This window comes from Diabrotica undecimpunctata, chromosome 3 (genome assembly GCF_040954645.1).
Source record: "Diabrotica undecimpunctata isolate CICGRU chromosome 3, icDiaUnde3, whole genome shotgun sequence".
In the NCBI taxonomy this organism is placed as follows: domain Eukaryota; kingdom Metazoa; phylum Arthropoda; class Insecta; order Coleoptera; family Chrysomelidae; genus Diabrotica; species Diabrotica undecimpunctata.
Window position 1 is genome coordinate 82723715 of NC_092805.1, and position 25545 is coordinate 82749259.

At 31.7% G+C, this 25545-nt stretch overlaps 2 protein-coding genes across 2 annotated transcripts in view; one reads left to right on the forward strand and one right to left on the reverse strand.

Annotated features, from left to right (window-relative positions):
- Nucleotides 1–4070: 4070 nt before the first annotated feature.
- On the reverse strand, nucleotides 4071–11206 carry LOC140436965 (uncharacterized). The gene is made up of 2 exons (XM_072526153.1): nucleotides 10678–11206; nucleotides 4071–6673 (listed from the first exon to the last, which is right to left on the reverse strand). Exons 1-2 carry the CDS (start codon nucleotides 10937–10939, stop codon nucleotides 5118–5120), a joined length of 1818 nt encoding a protein of 605 aa, XP_072382254.1. The 5' UTR covers nucleotides 10940–11206; the 3' UTR covers nucleotides 4071–5117.
- Nucleotides 11207–21622: 10416 nt separating this feature from the next.
- Nucleotides 21623–25545, forward strand: part of nesd (SHC binding and spindle associated nessun dorma) — a 34124-nt gene continuing 30201 nt past the window's right edge. The window contains exons 1-2 of the mRNA XM_072526157.1: nucleotides 21623–22358; nucleotides 22483–22992. Of these exons, the coding sequence (XP_072382258.1) occupies nucleotides 21713–22358; nucleotides 22483–22992 (1156 nt within the window). The 5' untranslated portion in view covers nucleotides 21623–21712. The remainder of the gene's footprint in view (nucleotides 22359–22482; nucleotides 22993–25545) is intronic.

Genomic DNA, 25545 nt, shown 5'->3' on the forward strand with positions numbered 1-25545 from the left:
GAACGAAAACACAAGAATCTTAAATAACAAGCGTTGTCATAATAAAATAGGTACAAAGTTGTTGTTATTGTCAAAGCCGTTACCTAGCTACCCAAAATCGTCCCGAAAGTGAAAAAATTTGTCCCGAAAGTACAAACGGTACGAGTTGTGTAAAATGGGTAAAATTTTACTTTGGGCATGCATGAGTCATAGCCTATTTAGAGCAGCAGCAAATAAAGTGAATGAAGAAAAATATTAATGCCCCGTCATACTTTTGGTTACATGTGAGTTTTATTTCACCAGGTTTCATTGGTATAATATATTTTTCTTCATACCCTCCTATGTTCATGTAGTTTCTCTAAAACAGTCTTCTTCATATGTTAGGTCTTAGGGCCTGTTGTTTCCGGTCTGATCAGCTATCTCCATCTTTTAGGGATGGATCTTTTTTACTATTCGGGCAAGTCTCTCTCTTCTAATTCTATTAATGTGTTGGTTCCATTCGCGTCTTCTTTGGCGTCATCATCTAACGATATCATATTAGACATGTCTCTCATTTGTGTATTAGGGATTCTGTCTCTTATAAAGTTTTATCTGCAATAGTCCTCAGTGTATTCATTTCTGTTGTTCTTAAGATTTTTTTTTGCAATTGTTGTTTCTGCTCTTGTTTCTATAGTATAGGTTAATATCGGTCGCAGACAAGTCTTATATATGCGTGTTTTTCCTTCTATCCTCACCACGATACACTTACAACGGTATGCTAACGCGCAGAGAGGAAATGAATATTGAGTCTATTACTCTCACACTTTGACGTCACGGCGAAGCAACTTGAATATAATATCACAAAATATATATTGGTTTATGAGTTTAATTGGCCTATAATAAGATAAAAAAAAGCATTTAAATTATTAAGATTAATTAATATAATGTAATGCTAATTTAAATTGTATCAAGAGCTACATAAACATAATTCCACTAAACACAATAAAAATAAATAAAAAATTAATGACTAAACGCGAACTGAAAAGACGGTTTTCGTCTAAAGCAAATGTGATAATTTTTGAAAATATTTAGTTTATAATATGTTGTGAATAAAAAAAAAGAAAAGAAATGTGTATCATTATGAATTACAAACTCAACCAATATTACAGATATTAAAATTTTACAGATTTGGTTTAAAAAATACGGAAGTTACAATGAAAAATGCACAATGCATAATATTTGCCCTTTTCAAACGGGTACTCCCCATGAATTTATTACTTATAACTTATTTCTTCAAATCTTGCAATTTGTAAATGTTGGCATTTTTTTTCTTCTAATTTTCTCTTGCAGTTTTCAAAGCTAATTTTTTTATTAAGATGTCTTAATCTAATATATGTACGTGTTTTGCTTAAACAATAGACTACTTCATACGGTATGGCATTATTATTTTCTTCTAATTTTGCCATGGTCCCAGCAGTTAAAGTTTTAAATAAATTGGTGTCATGTGATAATGAAGGCCCATGCCTTGGATGAAACTCATGATCCAATATTTGTGCAGCAAAAATTAAGTCGTCATTATGATTTAATAAACCACCTCTTGAAATAAATTGTATCCAATCCGGCATGTCAGTAATGCTTATGTTATCCGCTTTACATTCTAAGTTGGAATTTATAGGCAACGTATCCAGCTATATATTTCAAAGCATCTTGGTTAGTTTTTTCTCCGCATTCAAGAAGATTATTGTAGGAACAGCATCAGGTTTAAGGTTCCTAATACTTGGCGGCATAAAATTTGAAAAATATCTTTGTTTTATAGACATTTCAAAACAATTCCCATCGAGATGTGTTGAACAGATGTATGCTGTAGGGTATTTAAAATATTATTTTATATATTATATGCTATATTCAAAAATTTTGCATAAACGCTTATATGCAAGTTTAGGCAAATACAACATAATTATCTCCTTACATGTTTAAGTGTTATTGAGAAATTATTTTGCTACAAACTTTTCCTCTTTATGCTAATTTTTACACACTATTAATATAAAGAGACATTTACCATTTTTTAAATTTACCCAGTTTACCTCAGTAATCTAGTGAGTGAGATTTACGTCCTTACCCATGTAATACTTAGTTGTCGTACAACAGTCAATTTTGATAATAATAAAGAATAATGTAGAAAAACTAACATTAAATAACAGAAACTATTCTCCAGCCTCCAAAAATTCAAATCTGTCCACTCTATTTTACAATTTTTTTTGGTTAGAAGAATTTATGTGTTTGTTAGCATGTCTGAGGTGATTTAGGTTTTAACTTTCTGTTTTAGGTAGTCCCATAAAAAAAGTCCAAAATTGTTAAATCGGGTGATCGGATCGGAAGAATTATCGGTCCATACCGTCTTATCCATCGTTAAGGAAAATCATCCAACCATCCTCTTACCACCAAAGATAAATGAGATGAACATGCTAAAAATACATTTGAAGCCTTTGCTCCAAGCGAAGCTGATAATTCCGGTATTAAAAAATTGCCCAGCAAATCCAAATATACTTCCTGATTTAACGTCCCCTTCTAAAAATATGGTCCGATTATTTGATTCGGTAAAACAACACATCAAATATGTACCTTTTTAGTAAATTGACTTACGTTAAATTCTGTACTAAGGATTTTCGTTAGCTCAATACCGAAAGTTTTGGGATGAATCACTTCTATTTGTCGTGAACGTTGCTTCAAAATAAAATAAAATATTGTAGCGAAAGAAACGGTCATTATAAGCTTTCGCCAATGATTGCACAAAAGTCAAGTCCAATGTAATAATCGCAATCTTGAAGGGTGAGAATAAATTTCGGTTTGAATGGATGAATTTTGTTTTGCCTGAATATTCTCCGTAAGCGAGTGGTTCTTATTAAAACTAACTTTCGCTACTCTTTTTCGAAAACTCATTTAGAATTTTCCCTTACTGAATGCATAACTAACGCTGCACTATCGTCTTCATTGTACGCCTTTTTCGATTGTTTTCTTTTACAACATCCTGTCTCATTGAATTTTTTTATAGTATGGCATACCTGTAAACAGCTCCAATACCATACACCACACTTTTCAAGACATATTCTTTATTTAAGAGTTAGCATTGTTAAAAAATAATACAAATTTTAAAATTATATACCGGAGTTAACAAATAGTTAGAGTCATCTATTGTCCAACCTGATGATGGATGAAATAATAAAAAAAGTAAGAATTAAAAAAGGATACCAAATGGGAGAAAAACAACTTAAAATAATCTGCTATGCCGACGACGCAATACTACTCTCTCAAAGTGAAGATGATTTACACCGCATGCTGCACCAATTTAATATAACCGCCAGAAAATTCAACATGTTAATTTGAATTCAAATTTCAAATCCAAAAAAGACCAAATGCATGGTTACAACAGCAAATTTACTAAGATGTAACTTCAAGCTGGAAGGTCCGATAATAGAACAAGTGATGGAGTTTAAATAACTAGGCATCACATTATCTAGCTACGGAAAGCTCAAACTGAAGTAGAAGATCAAGTGAATAGAGCAAACAGAGCAGCAGGCTGTCCAAATGAAACAATATGGAGAAATAAAAATATCGGGAAAGAAACGAAAGGCAGAATTTACAAAACAGTCATCAGACCAATAATGACATACGCGATAGAAACAAGACCTGACACAGAGAGGACCACAAGGATGTTAGAAACAGCAGAGATGAAAAATTGATGGTAAGACACTATGGGACAGAGCTAAAAGTACAGATATACGATCTAGATGCAAGTTGGAGAACATCAAGAATTGGGTAAGAAATAGAAGAGTAGAATGTAAGGATCATATAAGCCGAATAACAACAAATAGAGTAGTAAAGAAGGTTCCCCAATAGGAAGACGATCAGTAGGAAGACCACGAAAACGATGGAACACCTTACTGGAGGCACATTGAAAAACAGACAGAGTCATGTCCATATATAAAGGAGAAGAAGAAGAACAAATAGTTATTTAGATTGTAAACATCACTCGCTAGAATATTATTACATTTTCAAACTTGATACAAAAATTCATAGGGATTTACATAAAATTAACTATATATAAAATAAAACAGGTTTTGAAAAACTTAAATTAATTATATTTAATTTTATGAGGTTTAGAACAAACAAAACTTTTTATCAAGAATGACAGTTTCCGCTAAAAATAAATATATTGTTTAATATATTTATCAATCTAAAAATTGCATATTGTTTAAACTTATGCATAATAATTTCAGACAAAGCAAGAAATATAAAAAAGGAACATTCCACATTTTGGAATTAATGCCCGTTGGACACATTCAAACCGAAACGGCTTTGAAGACTGAATGTTTTTTTATATACATATTTGCATACTTAATAATCCATACTTCGTGTTACTGACAAATATTTCGTACTTTAAGTCATCATCATTATCTTTACCTTTATCCCTATGCGGTGTCGGCTTCCCTAATTACATTTGTCCATAAGTTTCTATCTAGGGACATATCAATATCTATCGTCTTTGGCGACTATCCTGCATAAGCGTTTCCACCAAGTCTTCTTTGGTGTTCCTCTCCTACTCCTTCCAGAAACCCGCAGATCAGCAATTCTTTGCATTGGGTGATTAACGTATCGATGCTTAGCTTGACCAAACCATCTTAACATATGCTCTCTTATTTTGGTATCAATTGGTGCCAATGTGCAAAGTACTTCGTATACATCAATATACTCATTTTTTATGCTAGTCAAAGTGAATTATTAGGGACATCATTAATATTCTATTGGAATCCTCAAGTTTGCTTGTATTATATATTAAAATGTGTGGAAATTAATTAATAAACTATGTGAAAATTATAATTGCCAACAAATAGGGAAATAGTACATACCGTTTCTTTCCTTGTATTGCACTATATTGCATTGTTTTGATTAACAATATCGACCAAAATTCAAACTTTTTTGACCTTCAAATATGAACGATCGTGATTGATAGATCTTTGGTCACTTTGATATGTTTGTATGTCGACCATAAGATTTAAATTTTCGACGTCATATAATGATGCATTTGGCCAAAAATATGATTCCTCCTGAAGTAATGTCGAATCTTTATAAGGTAGTAGGTATCAGTTATACAAAAACAGTTAGATAATATTACTTACAGGTGCAATAGTGTCTCTTTCAGGAACTTTGTAATGACTCTTAACTAATATATGTCGATTAAGACAATGTTTCCTTTTAAACTGCTTATTGCATACTTCACACTCAAAAGGTTTTTCATCAGTGTGAATAGTTATGTGACGTTTTAAGCTGCTTTTGTCTGAAAATTGCTTTAAACAGGTCTCGCACTGAAATGGTTTTTCAGCAGTGTGAATAAGCATGTGTCGGTCATAAGTAAACTGCAATGAAAACGGTTTACAGCATATATTACAGAAAAATGGCGATTCCCCTGTATGAGCTAGCACATGAGATTTTAGGTATGATTTATTGGTGTATTGTTTAAAACAAATCTTACATTGAAACGTGTTTTTACTGATATAATCATGTGAGTGCTCGTCCAATTGTTGTTTCGTTGTGAATTGTCTATCACAAGTTTCGCACTGATAAGGTTTTTGATGAGTACCCATATGGTATTTTAGATAAGTTTTATCTGAGAACTGTTTCAAGCAAATATCACATTGGAATGGTCTTTCGCCAGTATGAGTACGCATATGAGTCTTTAAAGAGCTTTTTTGAGTGAATTGTTGACGACAGATTTCACACTGGAACAATTTTTCACCCGTGTGACTGCACATATGAGCCTCTAGACTTCTGTTATCTGTAAACTGTTTAGAACAAATGACACACTGAAATGGTTTTTCATCACTATGAATAGTCATGTGGCGAGTAAATCCTTGTTTATCTGCAAACTTTTTAGAACAAACTTCACACTGAAAAGGTTTTTCTCCAGTGTGATTAACCATGTGGCGCTTCAAAGACCTTTTAAACATAAACCGTTGTGAACACACTCCACAAACAAAGGGAGTTTCACCAGTATGAAGTCTAGAATGTTGCTTTAAGTTACAATTATCACTAAACTGCTTCAGGCAAACCTCACACTGGAAAGGTTTCTCTCCAGTATGGCTACGCATATGAGTTTTCAATGAGTTTTCCACTTTAAATGTCTGCTTACAAATTTCACAGTGAAATAGTTCCGAAATAGTGTGAATTACTTCATGACGTAGTAAACATCTTTTATCCGAAAATCGTTTTTTGCAAGTCTCACATTCAAATGGTTTTTCGCCAGAATGTGTAGCCATGTGTGGTTTTAAAGAGGTTTCATGTTTAAATCTTTGCTGGCAAATCTCACATTGGTATGGTTTTTCATCAGAATGAGTGCGTAAGTGTGCTTTTAAGGAGCTATCATGCTTGAAACTTTGTGGACAAACTCTGCACTGAAACGGTTTCTCGTTCGTATGAATACGTGTATGCAACCTTAAGCTACTTTTATCTAAAAACTGTTTTGGGCAAATTTCACACTGAAACGGTTTTTCACCAGTATGATTAACCATATGACGGTGGTAGTTCCTCTTATCTGGAAACTCCCTCAAGCACACGTCACAAGTATATTGTTTTTTATCGTTATTACAAAGAGATTCTACTGAGGTTGATGCGGAACTGTTGGAATTATTTCTCACTCCTTTTTTTCTTTTTTTAAAGCCTAAAATAAAAAAAAATAAATATCTTGATAAAATTACTATAATCAGTGAAAATATTTAATAACATTGGCAAAACTCATTATGTGTGAGATGAAAATGGCCTTCATAATAGAAATAATGTAGAAATAAAGCTATTGATCAACAAAAGAATTCGTATGGACGTTTTGGAATGTCCTATGTAACGTGATACTGAAAATAAACAATAGTAGATATGTAACCGCAGCTGCAACAGTCAGAACAGTTTTCGACCAAAGGGGACCGATGGGACAACGAGCCAGAGTTGTCCGAAAGAAGACCGAAACTTAGGTATCCAGACAACTTGGAGGACGATTTAAAATCTATTGGATTTAGAGCACGGAGAAGAGTTGTCAAAGACAGGGACGAATGGAGGATTGTTCTGAAAAATATTTTGGCTTATAACGAGCTGTGATGCCATTGAAGATGATGAGATATGTTACTGCAGTAGCATACACATTTTTTCTCGAAATATTAAGACATGGTAAGCACAATATTTCAAAAATTGATGCTGGACTCTTTCTATGATATTAATATTGTTCTGAAAATAGGGTGACCAAATAACTGAACAATATTCCAAAATAGTTCTAACTAAGCAACAATACACTAATTTTGTTGAATAATTCCTAGTAACGAAACCGAGAGGTTTAGATGCCTTTATTGTAATAGAGTTGATATGTGGTCACAGAAAGTAAGCTTCTCATCAAAAATAATACCCAAATCCCAAATAGAAGAAAGATAAAATCAGTGGCTGATTATTAAAAGTATAGCTTGTTTCAATTCTATTGACTTTATGAAAAAAACTAAATTTTTTTACATTTAAGTGGAGTTTGTTATTATGTGGTGTTATTAACTACTAAATTATAGGGACAGTGAATAAACTCTACAGAAAAGTCAAACAAATTTGACAAATAGAAAAAGATTTTCATGAATGCACTAAAAATGACTCTTCGAAAAATTGTCAGTGGGTTTGGACTACATTGGTTCTCTGCTGATCTTGAAGACTGACTCTGGAGAAAAAAAATGCTCACTAGTATATTTATGTTAATAATCATTCTAATGACTATATTAGATTTTCCCACCTAAGAGCTGAATGTAAACAACTGTCTGAGATTTGCTTCAGCAACTATATAAAAGGTATAGATACTGTTCTAAAAAAATAATCCCAAATCATTTTGAAAGTACATCATAAATTTAGTCATAACCTACCTAACTCCTTATTTTATTTAGTCCAATCTGCAACAAATGATCAAGACATAGCTAATTTATTTATGAACTTCTTCCAAACTTTGTATTCACCAAATAACAACAACCTTTAGGTACCTATCCATCTATTAAATAGCAACTTTAGTACAAATATTTGTCCTTATAAGATTACCATAATTGATATTTTTAATGGCATAAAAGAACTGCCAATATGCTTACTGATGGAGTGCCTAATTTTTTTATTAAAAAAGTGTGTCTGTACCCTTGTAATGCCGTTTGTTATATTGTTTAATAAATCTCTGGAAACCTCTATGTTTCCTTCTTCATGGAAAGAAAGTTATGTTGTTCCTATATTTAAAAATTGTCAGAAAGACAACATTGAAAATTATAGTAGTATTTGTATACAATCTGCAATCCCTAAGTTCTTCGTCTGTCTTGTGGCTAAGCAACTTTCTTAAAGGCTTAATATCTCAATCACAACATGGTTTTCATAGCAAAAAATCGACTGCAACATATACAGATTTTTCCAAAGCATTTGATTATGTAGATCACCAAATACTTTTAGGAAAATTAATTAATGTAGGTTTTCAAGTCAGGTTTGTTAAATGGATTAAAAACTCTACATCTGGAGTTCCCCAAGGAGGCCACACATCTCCAATTCTTTTTAATATCTTCGTTGATAAGTTATAGATAGCTTAAAACATCAAGCCTTGTTACAAGATGACTTAGACTGACTACAAGATTGGTGCAATCAGAACAAACTCCACTTAAATGTAAAAAAATTTAGTTTTTTTCATAAAGTCAATAGAATTGAAACAAGCTATACTTTTAATAATCAGCCACTGATTTTATCTTTCTTCTAATTGGGATTTGGGTATTATTTTTGATGAGAAGCTTACTTTCTGTGACCACATATCAACTCTATTACAATAAAGGCATCTAAACCTCTCGGTTTCGTTACTAGGAATTATTCAACAAAATTAGTGTATTGTTGCTTAGTTAGAACTATTTTGGAATATTGTTCAGTTATTTGGTCACCCTATTTTCAGAACAATATTAATATCATAGAAAGAGTCCAGCATCAATTTTTGAAATATTGTGCTTACCATGTCCACACTAATATTGAAAATCATGAGTATTCCCCTATCAAATAACAATTATCTTCATCTTCATCAAGAACCATCGTGATATGTCAGGAGCTATATTTATATATAAGATCATACATGGATTTATCGATTCTCCAAACCTGTTAAGCCAGATTAACTTTAATGTTCCCCATCAAGCTCTACATTACCACAATGTTTTGAATATTCCTTTCCACAGAACAACCTATGGTATATACAACCTATTGGATAGATACATGGGGCTATTAAATGTTCTTGATTCTGATATTTTCAAAATAACTTTAACCCAGTTAAAAAGATCTCTTGCTTTGTGATATGCATATTGGAATTATTGAACTTTGTTCTTGTTCTATGTTGTTTGTTTTTTAGTATGTAAGATTTTAAGTCTCAATTTTTAAACTTTTTTAAGTAATTTTAAGTTTTAAATTCTAACTGTGATATTGTATATTGTAATTTAAACTGTTAATGGGGTTAACCAGTGTATTAAATACATAAAATAAAAAAATAAAAACTACATTAATGAAACCACAATGAACAAAAATATTAATTTTATCATTGGAACCCTGATGTAAAATGTAATAGATACTAAATATGTAAAAGTACATTCTAACAAACAAATTAATTATGGGTCATTTCAGTCTTATGGGTTCAGTAACAAGAAAGAGAATACTATAGAGTGAGAGACAGTAATAATACTCGAGATTCACACAAAAATTGTTCCAGTTATACTAGTTGCAAAGCAATGGTTTAAGTGGGTAGGTGGGTGTCTGACCACTTTATCCTCCATGAAAAATTCCCATTATGAACAAAATAGATTATGATACTCAGCAAAATTAAATAAAAATTTATATATCAAGCAAAAATTACAACTGGTGTAAACATTTGAAAATTAATAAAAATAGAAAAATGGCAATTTGATATAAAAAAAACATACATATATGTCAATGCAAAACATGCATATAATTCAATTACTATTAATTGAATTAAAACTATTTGTGGCCACTTTTTGACTAGCAACCTATTATTAATGTACTCCGCTAATTTTAAATGTATATAAAAATGTAAGTTTGATGAACCACATTACAAACATAGCGATCCTGCAGTGAGATCTTGTACTATCGGATTTATTTAAAATTTGCTATTACTTTTATAAAAATAATTACAGGTCATCATTGTATACCACACTCAAACTGAAACACATTTTAAGATTAGCTACAATAAAGGATCAACCAAATGTTAAGCAGAGGCTAAACCAATAATTGGTAATATAGAGACGAATTCATTTACTTTTTGTTTTCATTTACATTGTGATTAGACACCAAACTTTGTAGTACTTAATTTCACATAATATTTGAATGCTTGATATGTGATATAAATGTAGAACAAAATCAAATTATCATATGTAACAAAATTATTGACAAACATTAATATAAAAGAATGTACAATATATCTTTTAGTCCTAATGGCCAAGGCCAAATCAGTTCTGTTGTGAACTTCTATGAGAAGGTAAAGTAGCGGAGTTAGATGTATGGAAATGAAATGGTAAATAATACTACAACAGAAATGAAAAAATTTATATGAACAAATATGGTTGTAGAATTATGAAACTGGATGTATAAATTGAGTCTAAAAAGATAAGAAGAATCCTATGAGTTACCTACCTTTTTTAGATAATTTAGGAAAGCTGTTTTCACTAATATTTAATTCCACTTCACAAGATAGATCCTCATATTTTAAATCTTCAGCATTAACTTCTCTTTTAATTTCCTTTAAATCCTTGGTATCCACGAAAAAGTTCTCTTGTGTGTTATAGGAAGCAAATTCATCTTCAGGAATTTCTTGTTTAATTTCAGGTAAACACACAAAATTATCTGGAGTCTCCTTCTTCCAGAGAAAGTCTTCAGTTTCTTGTTTAATATCCATTTTATTTGGTTTATTGCAGTACTATATATTCTTAAAAGCAGCAGCTGTTCCTGAAACTAAGCACTACAGTGCTAAAAATAGCTAAAACGGCAGGGGTAGACCCACTATAAATAAAAAATTATATTATACTAAATTTCGAACAGAGGATGGAAGGCTCCTTTTTCTTCAAATGTCAGGAATAGGATAGGAGAGAAAATTTTCTAATTGCTAACCTATTTCTGTATCAATGATTGTTTATTTATGAAATTAAAATTAATACAACAAATCGGATGATTCATATTTTTCATTTCGATTAATCGATTTTTCTATGAGGATGAATTTTCAGTGCAGTGTAGTATGAGGGGATTTTTATTAGCGGTTATTAGTTTATGTGATTTTTAAATTATCTTTTATATAATTTTTATATATTTCGGCAATGGTAGGTACTTACATTTTTTTTAATTATAAACCATGGTTTGGAAATATTTCTTCCTTGCGTTACGTCTGCAACTTTAAAAGACATGATTAAATTCGATTTTCATTAGTTTTATGGAATCATCAACTATAGACAAAACTTCAAAGAATTAAAAGAAGTAATTTTAACTGTACCGTACAGTGTATAAGCGAAAAATTAAAATGGAATAACCTCATAAGCAGAATGAGAGACACCCGTGTCGTCAAAATAGCAAGAGGTAAGTCACCAGAAGTATTGGACGGCTGGGCAAAAGACGGATTGACACCTTGGACCAAGCTATTTATCAAGTATCAAGTTTTTAGGATTTTTCCTTTGTAGTTATAGCACATAAAGGCAGAAAAACAGACAATAACTATTCAGTCCTTAATAATAAATATTAAAATTTTAGTATATAGTTTGTTCTCATAAATTGTGGAGATAGTTACAACAAATTCAACTAATATTCTAGCGAAAATAAATGAACTTATTCAATACGCTAATGTGGAAAAAAAACGGGTGTGGCAGTCCAGTGGGACTGCCGGTAGAAGTTATACATCTATACACGCGTTCGCCGTTACAAATTTATATGGAAGTCAATCTGCACAATCATTACATATTTAATGCTATAGGTAAGAGATAGCAGAAAGAGAAAAAGAATTAGGTATATAGGTATATGGTGCATCGTTTGCTGTATATAAATATTTGACCTGTAATAGGAGTATAGTAAATGAAGGCTTGTATCAATATTTTAATGAAAATATATATTTTTATTTTCATATATGTATAAAAGGAGTTGAATGCAAAAAAATTTTTTTACACAAACTCTGCAGTAAAATTCATTGTTTGTTTTGTTATTAATATAAAAATTACAATACAATACACTGCAACATAATTCAATATAATAATACAATACAAATTAAAATGCAATATTCATAAGTATTTAAAACTGCCAATATACATATATAACTTACTTTACGAAGATAAAAATATAAAACCAAAAACTCGGATTATGTTGTAAATTTTCATTTTATTTTAAAATTTAGCATTTTTGCGTATATTACATACTCGCGATCATAAAATCCGGGTCACCTTGAAAATCACCGATATTTTATTTTTAACGAGCTTTATCGTAAATAATAATAACACAAATACAAACTAATGCATGTTTCTGAGAATTGTTGCGGTTTCCTTTGTAACAAAGAATTCCAATAGTGCCAATTTCGCGGTAAAGTGCACACTTCCCAAAATGGACGCTACCTGTAACTGCGCTTGTTTTAAATGTCTCGTTTGTGCTTCGACTTTCTGTTCAAATGCAACGGCCAAACGTTTATTATTGCCACCATTAGTGTTTATTAGTGCCATTATTAGTGTTTATTTTTTGACAAAAATGCCTTTGACTGTTGAAATGGCACAAATTGTTGCACTTGTGGAAGACTGTCACACTCAACGGCAAGTCGCAAGAACTGTTGGCGTAAGCCTTTCTACGGTTCAACGAGTGCTTCAAAGCTTTTAGGAGGCAAGTTTGCTAACCAGGCGACCTGGCTCTGGACGAAGAACAACGACCACGGCACTAGATGACCGTTTCCTTGTGTTTCAGTCTTTACGAAACCGGACTTCAACAGCGGTTATGCATCAAAATCGTCTAGAGAAAGTACGAAATCGCAATTTTAGTGTTGCAACAGTCAGAAGAAGACTCCTTTCTTCTTGACTATCTTCTCAGGTAATGGCTAGAAGACCGCCACTTCGAAGGGTGCCTCGAGTTGCACGACTAGCTTTTGCTCGAGAATACGCGCGTTAGGGAATTAACGATTGTAGCAAAGTGTTATTCTCAGATGAATCCCGTTTCTGCCTAACTGGATCCGATAGCCGTGTAAGAGTTTGGAGGAGAACCGGTGAACGATTTTCACAAGCTTGCATTGCTCCTAGAATGCCATTTGGTGGAGGCTCGGTCATGGCTTGGGGAGGTATATCTTCCGACTTCCACACAGAATTACCCTTCATCGAAAATGGGTCCCTAACTGCACGAAGGTACATTACGGAGATTCCGGAAGAACATGTTATGCCCAACATGGCAGGGCTTGGAGAAAACGCCGTTTTTATGCAGGACAACGTGCGACCGCACGTTGGCAGGATCAGTATGTAATGCTTGGACGAAGTAGGAATTAGGAGGGTAGCCTGGCCAGCTAGGTCTGCGGACCTGAATCCCATCGAACATCTCTGGGACCATTTGAAAAAACGTATTCAAACCCATACACCTCCTCCTAACAACGCACAGGAGCTTAAGGATCTGTTAGTGAGTGAGTGGAATAACATACAACAACATGAAATCCGGAGAAAAATTGAGAGTATGTCCCGTCGTCTAAAAGAGGTTATTAGAGCAAGGGGAGGCAATACACGATATTGGTCATTGAAATTTCACTGATTTTTTACCACGTTCTATATTTACCATATTTTTTTACCAATATTTACCAATAATTTGATTTGTTTTCTGTTTTTTTCAATAAAAACAATAAAAACCCATTTTTTTTCTTTCAAAACAAACATTGATGACAAATAAAAAATACATTAGCCCAAAAAAAGGTTATTACTGCACCAGAGGCAAAAATATTGAAGAAACTTGAAATTTTCAAGATGACCCGGATTTTATGATCGCGAGTGTATTTAATAACATTAACGTGAGGTTTTTAAATATTTCAAAAATAAGAAAAGGAAATTCATATTGGGATTCGAACTCACGTACACCAGCGTATGAACCAAACATGTAAAAGATTTGCCAATTAGACATGGTACTAACGGATTTCAAAATTGACAGTTATCTGTCATACAGTGATTATTTTGAAATACAAAAGCCTAAAATAATTATGAACATTTAATAAATAATACAAAATATATCACATAAATAATAATATTAATATATATTATATTATATATATAATATTATATATAATATAATATATTTATAATATTAAATATATATACAGTTCATCTAATTTACAAACCGTTACACGTCATTATCTACGTCAGAGATCGAAGTTAACATAATTGCCAAAGTATAAAAAAGTCCTGAATCCATTTTAAATCAAATAGGACACATAATTATTATTATACTCCTTACAACGACTATTTAAATTCTAACGTGACATTTTTGAAATAAAACACACTATTCTTCGTTCACAAATTGTTGAATGCACGAAATATGCCTCAAACTCATAAAACGGTCGTAAATCATAGGCGTTCCTAAGTTGTTTATTCATTAAATAATAATATAATGTTTTAATACTGTTATATATAATATTGATAATATTTTAATACTAATATATTTAGCAAAAAAACAATTAAAACTTTCACACGACTAATGTTGGTTATTATATTATATTAATAAAAATAAGAATTTAACCATTAACAATTTTGTAAATAAGAATACCTTATCTCTTTGGATATTTCAATACTAATCTTCGCGTTTAATCACTTTACTAGAAAACCTGGAATTCATATCCGAAGGTACTATTCGTTGCAAGATAATTAAGATGGAATTCCCCAGATTTTTAATAATATAATTATATTCGAAACTTTAGTTGAAAGGGTGAAGTTATTACGAACGAAAACAATTTTTTTGTTTAGTACGTTTTTGATCGCATGTAATTTACGGCTCGTCGGTGTTTCCGCGTCTACGGCAGTAATTAGCGTCTCCAATATTTCTTTTGCGAATTATATGCAGTGCATGAGTGATTTTTTATTCCATATACCTACGAACATATACGTACCTTCCGCTCGTGCTCGTTTTGTTGGATTGTTTGTGATGGCTTCATCATCAAGTTTTACACCGGTACTGTTGCGTACAGTCAGTAAGTCTGTCTATTCACCAAGAGAGAAGACTATTGTCCTGAATGTTCACGATGCTCTGGTTTCTCAGAATCCCAAAAACACTGTTCGCAACATAGTCGAAAGTTGTGCCAACATGACTGGCGTAGGAGAGTCAACTTTATATAGATTCCTATCAGAAAGAAAAAAACACGGTATAGCTAACCCAAACACAAACGAACACTTAAAGAGAGGGAAAAAGCCTATTGAAATTGATGAATTTGCCAAAAATGGTATTCGAAGGAAAATTCATGGATTTTTTTTCAAAAAAGAAATACCAAACCTAAACAAAATTTTACAAGAAGTTAGAGACGACCCGGATTTGCCTCATATGGGACGAACTAAATTGTGGCAAGTTTTAAAAGAATTAAATTTCCGGTGGGAGAAATCAGACCGAAAATCACTTTTGATTGACCGGGAGGAGAAGATGATGTTGGAGAAGAAATTATCTAAGATTCATACGAAAATTCCGGGCTGAAGAAAGGCCCATCTTCTACCAGGATGAAAAGTGGGTAAACTCAGGTGATACTCTAAAAAAAATTTGGTCAGATAAAAATATATTAAGCTCCAGGCAAGCCTTTATGGAAGGTTGGTCTACTGGTATCTCCCCACCTTCTGGTAAAGGCAGTAGATTAATAATTTCTCACATTGGCAGTGAAAACGGATTTGTTAAGCATGGTTTGTTGGAATTTCATTCCAAAAGCACAAAAGACTATCACGAGGAGATGACAGCTGATGTTTTCGAAGAGTATTTTGAGCAAATGATTGAACACATACCACCAAATTCAATTATAGTATTAGATAATGCACCTTATCATTCACGACTAGTAGAAAGACTTCTAACGAATGCGTGGAAGAAACAGGATATTCTTGACTGGCTGCAGAATAAGTATCTGCCTTACGAAGATGGAATGGTAAAAGCAGAACTTTTAAAAATTGCCCGGCAACACAAATCTAAGTTCAAGAAATACGTAGTTGACAAAATGGCGGAAAGGCGAAACATCACAGTCTTTAGACTTCCACTCTACCACTGCGAAATAAATCCAATTGAACTCATTTGAGCACAAATGAAAAGTTATGTGGCTAGAAAAAATACGTCATATAAAATACAAGTTGTACGTGAATTGTTATATGAGTCTTTATAACATATTACAAAACAAAACTGGAAAGATGCAGTAAGACATGTAATAGAAGAAGAACAAAAAATGTGGGATCTTGATAACATAATTGATGCGACCGTAGAGATTATTAACCTAATTATTAACCCTCAAGACGACTCGGATTCCGAAGTTGATCCTTGTTATTTTGAATTTGAATAGTTTTCTAATCGTAATTATATATGGTAAGTAATAGTAGTTGTAATCGTAAGGTATTAAAGGGGAAAGGCGCAAAATGTCGCCTGTCAAAATGTTCAATGTGTTTTAAATGTATCCAATTTTTTTTTTCAAATCCTGAGAAAACTAAAAAGCATTTTTGAAAAATTTAAAAGCAGAATGAAATATTTTTTAGAATAAATAAAAAGTTTCTTTTGCATGCAATATTTTCAATTAAAAATTATACTATATTTTCTCTTTTATTTTCACCCCTGTTACATAACATTAAAATAAACACTGTAGAAGTTTTCAGAGACTTTCTGCCCCGAGTAATAATGTAATCTTTCATTCTGCGTTTAAATTTTTTAAAAATATTTATTAGTTTTCTCCGGATTCGAAAATAATGGATACATTTAAAACACATTGGAAATTTTGCCAGGCGACATTTGGCACCTTTTTCCTTAATTAAATAAATGTATCTTTTACAAATGGCAAGAAACTTTTTATTTTTGAATAAAATAAATAAGTTTTATTAAAAAATACAATTTACATAAGTACAATTTAAAAAATATATTTATTTAGTTTAAATAAATATTTCAATCATATACTCTACGACACTGGTCGTTCATATCTAACCATTCAAAATACCCCCGTAATAGGATTATAAGGTATTGTATTCCTTCAGATATAAGGTGGGTTAGTCGAAAACGTCTTAAACCGTCAGTTTTAGGTTGGTTTTTACTATTATATCGTATTACTTATCCTCTCTGTTTTTCAGTTTTCTAATTAGGGTTAAACTTGTAGTGAGCTATCAACAAATTGTGAACCGGGTATAACTTTGTTCTAAAAAGAACAGATTTTATTAAATAAGTAGGTAAAAATATAAAATAAGAGGTATTCACTTTAAAATTTAAAATAATAAAATACAAAAAGTATCAACACCGCAACTGTCAAATAAGTGTTACCAATTTATGCCAAAATTTCACCTTCGTTCGATTACAGTTACAGTGTGTTCCGAACAAATGTTCTTCATAAAAACGCTTTATAATGCATTTATACAAATTAAATGAAACATATTGTTGTCTATTTCTTTAAGTTAACATTAATAGAAATCTTTAAATATTAGTTCTACGCGTATATAATAAAATATGTCTAGTGGCTGTAATGCCAGTGTACTCGGCAAAGTGATTCTAAAAAAGAACACACCTACCGCCTAAATATTTCTTGTTGGTATCATGTGACGTCACGGGCTATGACGCCGATGACGTGCAATGGTTTGTAAATTAGATGGACTGTACAAAAGGAACATTTTTATTCTCGAGAGAGGAAGAGAGAGAAAATATATCTTATATCTCTCTCTTACTCATTATCTTACATATGTAATGGTTTCACAGATTCACTGCCGGTGCAAATTTCCAACGTCGACCGTGCGTATAGAAGTATAACTTCAAAAAACGAAATAACCCAAACAACTCTTTTCTGAAACTTAAAATTTGAATTACTAAATTTTTAGGTAACTGAACTAAGCCTCAGTTTTATTAATAGCGTCTTGGCGCCATTCTGTAACATACTTTTAAATGGGACCATGGAGAAATTAATATATTATTTGAAAGCATTTGTATAAATCATTAGGTTCCAGGATTTTTTTATTCTTTGTGGCACCGTTTCAAATTCCCACACTAAATTGTGAAAATCTTATTAAATTAACTCTCGGCGAAAGAATAACTCTTTCTTCCCAGATGGATAACGTCACTAGTATCATATATATGCCAAAAGTCATAATTTAAAAATAAAATCGACATTTTTTGAAATTTATGTCATGCATATAAACACACATAAAAGAAATTTAAAATAACTCATTATATTTGTCCCTTTCATCTCTACGCCCATGACTACTATATGTACTAAATATTCAATGATAAATAAAATAGTTTGGAAAATTAAATAATGTATAAAATTTGCTAAATAATATTAAAAAATATGTTATGATTTCTTCATTCTTTGATTTTTAAAACCAAAGTGACAAAAATCAGAACATAAAAAAATATATTCCCTCGTTGGGATCGAACTCGCAACTTCTGGTTCTAAATACCGCGCCTCAATTCATTCGACCATAAACCTTAAGTAATAACGTGGCTAATCAACGTCATTATTTGTCAAGAACATTATGTCAGTTTTTTGGTTGTATTTTGTGTTTGTGTTTACATATTTATTTATTGTATTCCAAAAATAGAAAGGTTATTACGAATCATAGAAGCTCCAGGAAGAATATTTATTTGCAAAAGACTTTGGCCAAATGTATATATCCACCGAATTAATATAAAATAATAATAATATTAATAAATATTAAATATATTTACAAAAGGAACATTTTTATTCTTGAGAGAGAAAGGGAGAGAAAATATATCTTCTGTTTCTCTCTTATCTATATCTTTCATATGTATGCAGGTAAAAGTTATCAATGGCAATATTTTTTAAATGTGTTTGCGGGGCCCGCAGTTTAACGAGCCTCGGCCCACATGTGCGTGCCTGAGGTTGGGTTGAACCATACTGCACCATGTCCCACTAAATTTTAAGAAGTCAAAGAGGCAGACACATTGTTAGATTATTGAAAATAATTTTTTTATAGTCCAACAAAAATTAATTAAAAATTATCAATAAACAATAATATTACACCTATTTATTCCTATGTGCCTATTCCATGACAGTCACTTCAAATACAATTTCACATGCTTGGTACTGTCACAGAATAATAAACAATTATTATTTATTCTGTAGTACTGTGGTAGTTGTACACGCCCTTGGTTCGTAGACTTAGGAACCGTCCGTGGTACAGTACACGCCCACGTTTCGTAGACTTACTACGGACTACGGTTGTCTCTTCCGACTGGGGTGGGGATGCTTGAGTTACGTCTTCAGAGTACATAAGAATACAAAACCCATTTATTATCACAGTTTGTTCGTGGTAATTATCTTTCAGTTTATTATTTGCTTTATTATTTATCGTTTCTTAAATATCTCAGTTTACTTGATATTTTTGTATTTGAAATTTTGGTGTTGTTTTCTATAAAAACTTATTTTGAATTATCGAAGAAACGTTATTTATTGTAGTTGTACATCGTACCTATTGTCTTCGTATCTTTTTATAAGGTAGATTAAAACTTTAAAATTTCATTGTGTATTAACGTAATAATAATGTTGATGAAATTTTAGAATGCCAGGCACAGGTTGTAGTGTGTAGGAAAGATATTAAAAAAATAGAAATAATAGTTATGTAATTAGGTAATTCATTCAATAGCTAATCCAGTATTGATGGAAATTCAGTATACGCGACAAATTTTTAGTGTAAAATGGAGATTGAAGTCCTAGATTTACGTAAATTCTGCATTAACATTGGACAAACGTTAACAACCGGTTCTGATTAATTTTAAGTACCAAACTGCCTACATATCAACAGTTTTCCGTAATTAGGTATTATAATCCACTAGACATCTTTATTTCATAACTATCTTTACTATTTTCCACACATAAAAGACATAAAAAGACGATTGACAATGTTACGATTCAAGTTACTGTACTCTCGTGAAGTAATTTCGGGCTTAATGTTCATTGGTTAGTCGGAAGAGGCAACCGTAGCCAGTCTACGAACCGTGGTATACTCCATTCGCTTAGCTCGGGTATATTTTGACAGATTTATTGTCGGAAACCTACAACACAACAATTCCTACTTCTCAGTATTAATAGCTCAAGTATCCTACTATTGCAGACTTCTTTCTTTAAAAAAAGAAGAATTATTCTAAATAGTGGAAGTGTATACTAAACCCATCAAATTTTGGGTAGTATATATTTAAAAAATATATTTTAGTTGTTATAATTTAATATAAATATTTAGTATATGGCGCAGATAAATAAATATTGATTGTCGGCAATTCGCAAAGTTCTCTTTTATTTACTATTTAGTTTGTTTACTATTAATATTGGCTATCAGTACGTGTGTTAGGTTGTATAGTAATTTCCAGCCACTTTTAGTCTGTCAAAAAGTAACTAACTTCGCAAAAAAATAATTACTAAATTCACTAGACAGTTCGGACTGGGAATAGCGAACCGAGTATACATGCCTATAGTATTTTTCATATAAAAACGCGTGCACGTAATTCAAAATTTACGACGTCAGAACCCCACAGCGTTGCCAAAACATCAGAATAGTTATAAGTGAGGAATTTTTAAAATGTCAACTATTTTTCAAACTATTATATTAACAGTAAATACACTTAGTTTTAAGATTACTGCAACACACTTAAATACAAAAGAAAATATTTTAATACAAAATTATATATTAAAAATTTTAAACTTGCCACTTTTAGAGCATTAATAATAAAAACGTCTCGCCATTATTTATTGTTCAAAATAATCTATCTTATATGAAAGCTTATCAGCTTTCTACAGACTATTTATTTGTTTTTGCATAGCACAATCACAATACACAACAATAATTAGTTTTTAACGCTATTAGTCTAAATTTAATATGTATTTATAAATACAATTTATTAATATATAATATATTATGATCAAATTGTGTAAGAAATAAAAACATAAACAAAATTCTTACTCTAAAAAAGCGGCAACACTTTAAACAATTTTACCACACGCTGAAATGTCAAAAAATTTGAAGTATTCCCGTACCAGTTGCGTACAATTGTCTAATATATTGTAATTAAAATTATTATGTTGTGGAATATTAGATTTAAAGAGTTATTTCATAAAATTTATATTATTAATATTAATACAAATGTTTTTGGTTATTTAATTAATATAATTCTAAAATTCCCAATATAATGATGGTTACATTTTTCTGATTATTATACCATGTTGACGCCTATGAAAGATCGAGCAGTTCCGTATAGGTTTCGTATTATTAGCTTAGGAAAATTTGAACTCTAACGTTGACGTTCTGGAAATTTTAAATATAAGTGACGTCACTTTATATAAATTGTGACGTGCACGGATTTTTATATGGAAAATACTATACCCGCCAATGCTTTTAGGGTTGACATCGATGGTTGACATTAAGGCAGCTGTCAGCTGACAGATATTCAAACTTAAAAATTTAACGTCCGCAACAGGCAACAGGTCAGGTGTATTTTTATAGTTAATTTTATTGCAATAATGGACAAAATAATAACGTTTGATAAAAGTTTTCAACAACGTTATACAGAATTTAACGAAGTACTTTCAAATTATACACTTCTACCATCTTCACACCTTAAAAAACAATGGGGTTTTTTCATAGAATTAACTGTGGATAAGATTGGTTGGCAAGCAGTTTGGAAAATTTCCAGATTAAAATGTGAAGCACTGGATATTCCTTTTCCGTCCGTTGTTTTAGTTATAGTACTTACTATTAATACTAAGGAATTAACAGCATTGGTAAGAATACTAGCAGTTCAAGATGATATTTACATTCCGGAGAAACACTGGGTACCTCTAATGCAACTTTGGCCCACTGAAGAACAAGATAAAAGTATTGCTTTAGGGTTAATGCAAACTGCAAATTCATTGGATATGTTAAGATTCTTTTATTTATATCTCTATATGCCTTGGGACAGAGATGAAGATGTTAATATAGATTGGAAGGAAACTCATTTGGAGAGTAGGTTAAGGTTTTATTACGATTTGAAAAATGGAAACATTCCTCGAGCTGTAGCAGAACATATACATTGTTTGTTAACTGAGGCTAGAAGGATGCAGAATAAAAGAGAGTTCATTGAAAATCAATTAACCCAGGAAGAAGAAAATGAAGAATTCAATAAAGGTATGTTCATTAATAAGTTTTTAATCTATCTTATAGCTCCAATTATTGTATGTTTATGTATAGCTCCAATTATTGTATGTTTATGTCGATAAAATTAAAGTAAATTAAATTTATTTCTTTTTAGATGCTTCAGCAGAAAAAAGAACTAGAGCATTAATGGAGATCCATGTTCATTTATTAGAAATACGCACAGAGATAGAAATTGCAGAAAATCCATTACTAAGAGATATAATAATAGAGAGATATTCACAATTAGACCAGATTTCAAAAAACACAGATCCCCAAATTTGGTTGATTTTTGATCAAGGCACTGCAGATGAACACATAGACTTTTTAACACAAGTAAAATCTTTATATCCTAAAGATAACTTGAAATTTTGTACAAATCTTGCATCAAAATTAGAAAGTGCAAATACAAAAGATACTTATTTTGTAAATGAAAGTAGCCATATTATATTTACTACAGGGGCTTTGGAAAAAGGAGGAGTATTAAGAGGAATAGGGTCATCAAACAGAGTGATAATCACTTCTGATATTGAAGATGTTATGCTTGACTTTAAAGGTGATTTGGTGGTCCTCGAAAATCTAACAATTGATGCCAAATCTGCTCAATGTGCAATACTTGTTAGACAAGGTAAATATTTAAGTTTTTTTTAAATTTAATTGTTTATTGTTGAAATAGATTAAGTGCCATTTGCTAATGTTTCAAGTTATAGTAAAAACCTTTCTCTAAAAAACTAAAAATGGAAAAAATTTTAATAGTAAACAAAATAAAATTTAACACAGGAAGAGAGTTGTGAGACATGACAATGAATATAAATTATAAAGTTGAACATAATAAAAGGTATTTCATATGTTTCTCGAAAAGTAGAAAATGGCACTTACTCCCTTTCAACAATAAATAATTCAATTGTGGTAGTTTATATATCTGAGCCAAATATAATTTTTTGCATGTACTTATATAAAATCAAATTGTTATATTATATAACTTATTTTCATATAATTATTGTCATTAAAACCAAAGATTAATACTAAAGAAGCTCTCAAACAGATTCTTTGGCATGAAATTTCCCTTGTTTTTTTCTGTGATGTTAGATTTCCCATCTGCTCCCTAACATCTTTTTGGTAGAATTTCAATCATTATATCTCTAGAATGTTTTTGGAATGATGCAATCTTGTATTTCTCCTGCTTTACCATTTCATTTGATATCCCATAAAACATTCTCTGATCATTAATATTGAATAATCACACTAATGTCTTTTTACATAAGTCCATCATCATTTTTCTGTGTTACTTATATTTTTATTACAGTAGACTCGTGATTATCCAATTTAATTGGGAACATGCATACCTCAGATACAGAAAAACTCAGATAACATGGAGATCAGGTATTTGCTTAAAATAAATGAAAAATTCAAAAGTTATGATGTATGTAATTAGTTTATTGTGTACAATTGACGTATATAAACCGGTATACAGAGTACATAGTTAAAATATATGGATAGGAAAACATCATGGGTGTGTAAAGGGGTAGTGAAGCGCAATACATGATGTTGTATCTTGTTGGCATCACTTAGCCTCTCCTACTCAATTCCTATCTTCACCTCCAAGCTGGTACACACTGGTAACCTGAGCAACCCCTCTGGAGACTGGGTAACCAACCCCAGTGGATGGTGGGGTCAGGGCGGACGAAGAAGGGAGCCTTGGTCCTCCGATGAAAAGGGGGTTGAGCGAAGGGTTAACAACAACAACCCTTCCTTGTAGAACTCAATTGTTGCGAATACAATGGCTAATGAAACAAACGGACGGATCTCACAACGACGAACTCAGCACAGAAAAATGGACATGATTATGGATTTAAAATTTGGAACCTGGAACGTGCGAACCTTCTTAAAGGCAGGAGCTATGATAAGTATGGCAGAAGAACTTGAAAAATACGGAGTTGAAATATTGGCACTGCAGGAAATCAGATGGAAGAGCCAGGGAGAAATTCATAAGAATAAATTCTCACTATACTACTCCGGAAATGAAATGAGACAAGGTGAAAAAGGAGTAGGGTTTATGGTAACCAAAAAACTGTGGAAAGCCATTATCGCATTTACACCAATATCAGATAGAATTTGCACCATAAGATGATTTAAAGGTAAATTTCATAACGTAACAATGGTTAATGTATATGCACCGACGGAAGAGGCTGATGAAGAAGACGTTGAAAGATTGTACGGAGAACTACAGGATGTATGTGATAAAATCCAAAGACACGATGCTGTTATAACGTTAGGCGATTTTAATGCTAAACTGGGGAAAGAAGAAACGTTTGCAAATATATTTGGGAAACACAGTTTGCACACTGAAACCAGTCAAAATGGACTCAGGGTGGCACAGTTCGCAGCAGCAAATAATTACGTAGTTATCAGTACTAACTTCCAGAGAAAAGATATCCATAAAGGAACATGGAAAATACCAGGAACTAATGAAGCCAATCAAATTGACCATATACTCATCTCAAAAAGATGGGCAACAGACATAACTAATGTCAGAACGTATCGCGGGGCGAACTCTGGCTCAGATCACTATCTTGTAGGGGCAAAATTACGGCAGAAAATAGCGACAGTAGCAAAAGGGGAAAATACTCAAATCAAAAAATGGAATGTCGAAGGATTCAAAAGCGCAACAAAGAGACAAGATTACAGAAATGCTCTCCAAATAAAACTCAACGAACTAGAGAGGAAGATACTGCAGAGGAGGAATGGAGACAATTAAAAACAATTATAACGGAGTCAGCAGAGGAAACTGTCGGAAAAGCCAAAAGGCAAAGAAATGTGGAATGGTATGATGATGAATGCAGAACTGCAGTAGAGGAAAAAAGGGAGGCTAGGCTTAACCAACTTCAAAGAAACACAAGAAATAGCAGTGAGATTTATAACGAAAAAGAATACAAGCAACTGGAATATGCAGAAGAAAGAAAAGAGAGGCTATGAAAAAACAAGTACAAGAAATCATAAAGCATAACAACAGACGCGAAAGCAGAAAATTCTATAAATGCATAAAAGAAAGCACACAGTCATTTAGACCAAAACTAACGATATGCAAAGACAAGGACGGAGAACTACTAACAGAGAAGCAAAAAATTATAATGAGATGGAAACAATATTTCGAAGAAAATCTAAATGCAGACAACGAAAA

Excerpts from the sequence above, each read along its gene's own strand:
- LOC140436965 (XM_072526153.1), bottom strand. The coding sequence starts at position 10,939 with ATGGATATTAAACAAGAAACTGAAGACTTTCTCTGGAAGAAGGAGACT. Across the intron at positions 6,674-10,677 it reads TCCTAAATTATCTAAAAAAG|GCTTTAAAAAAAGAAAAAAA; the intron begins GTAGGTAACTCA and ends TTTTTATTTTAG.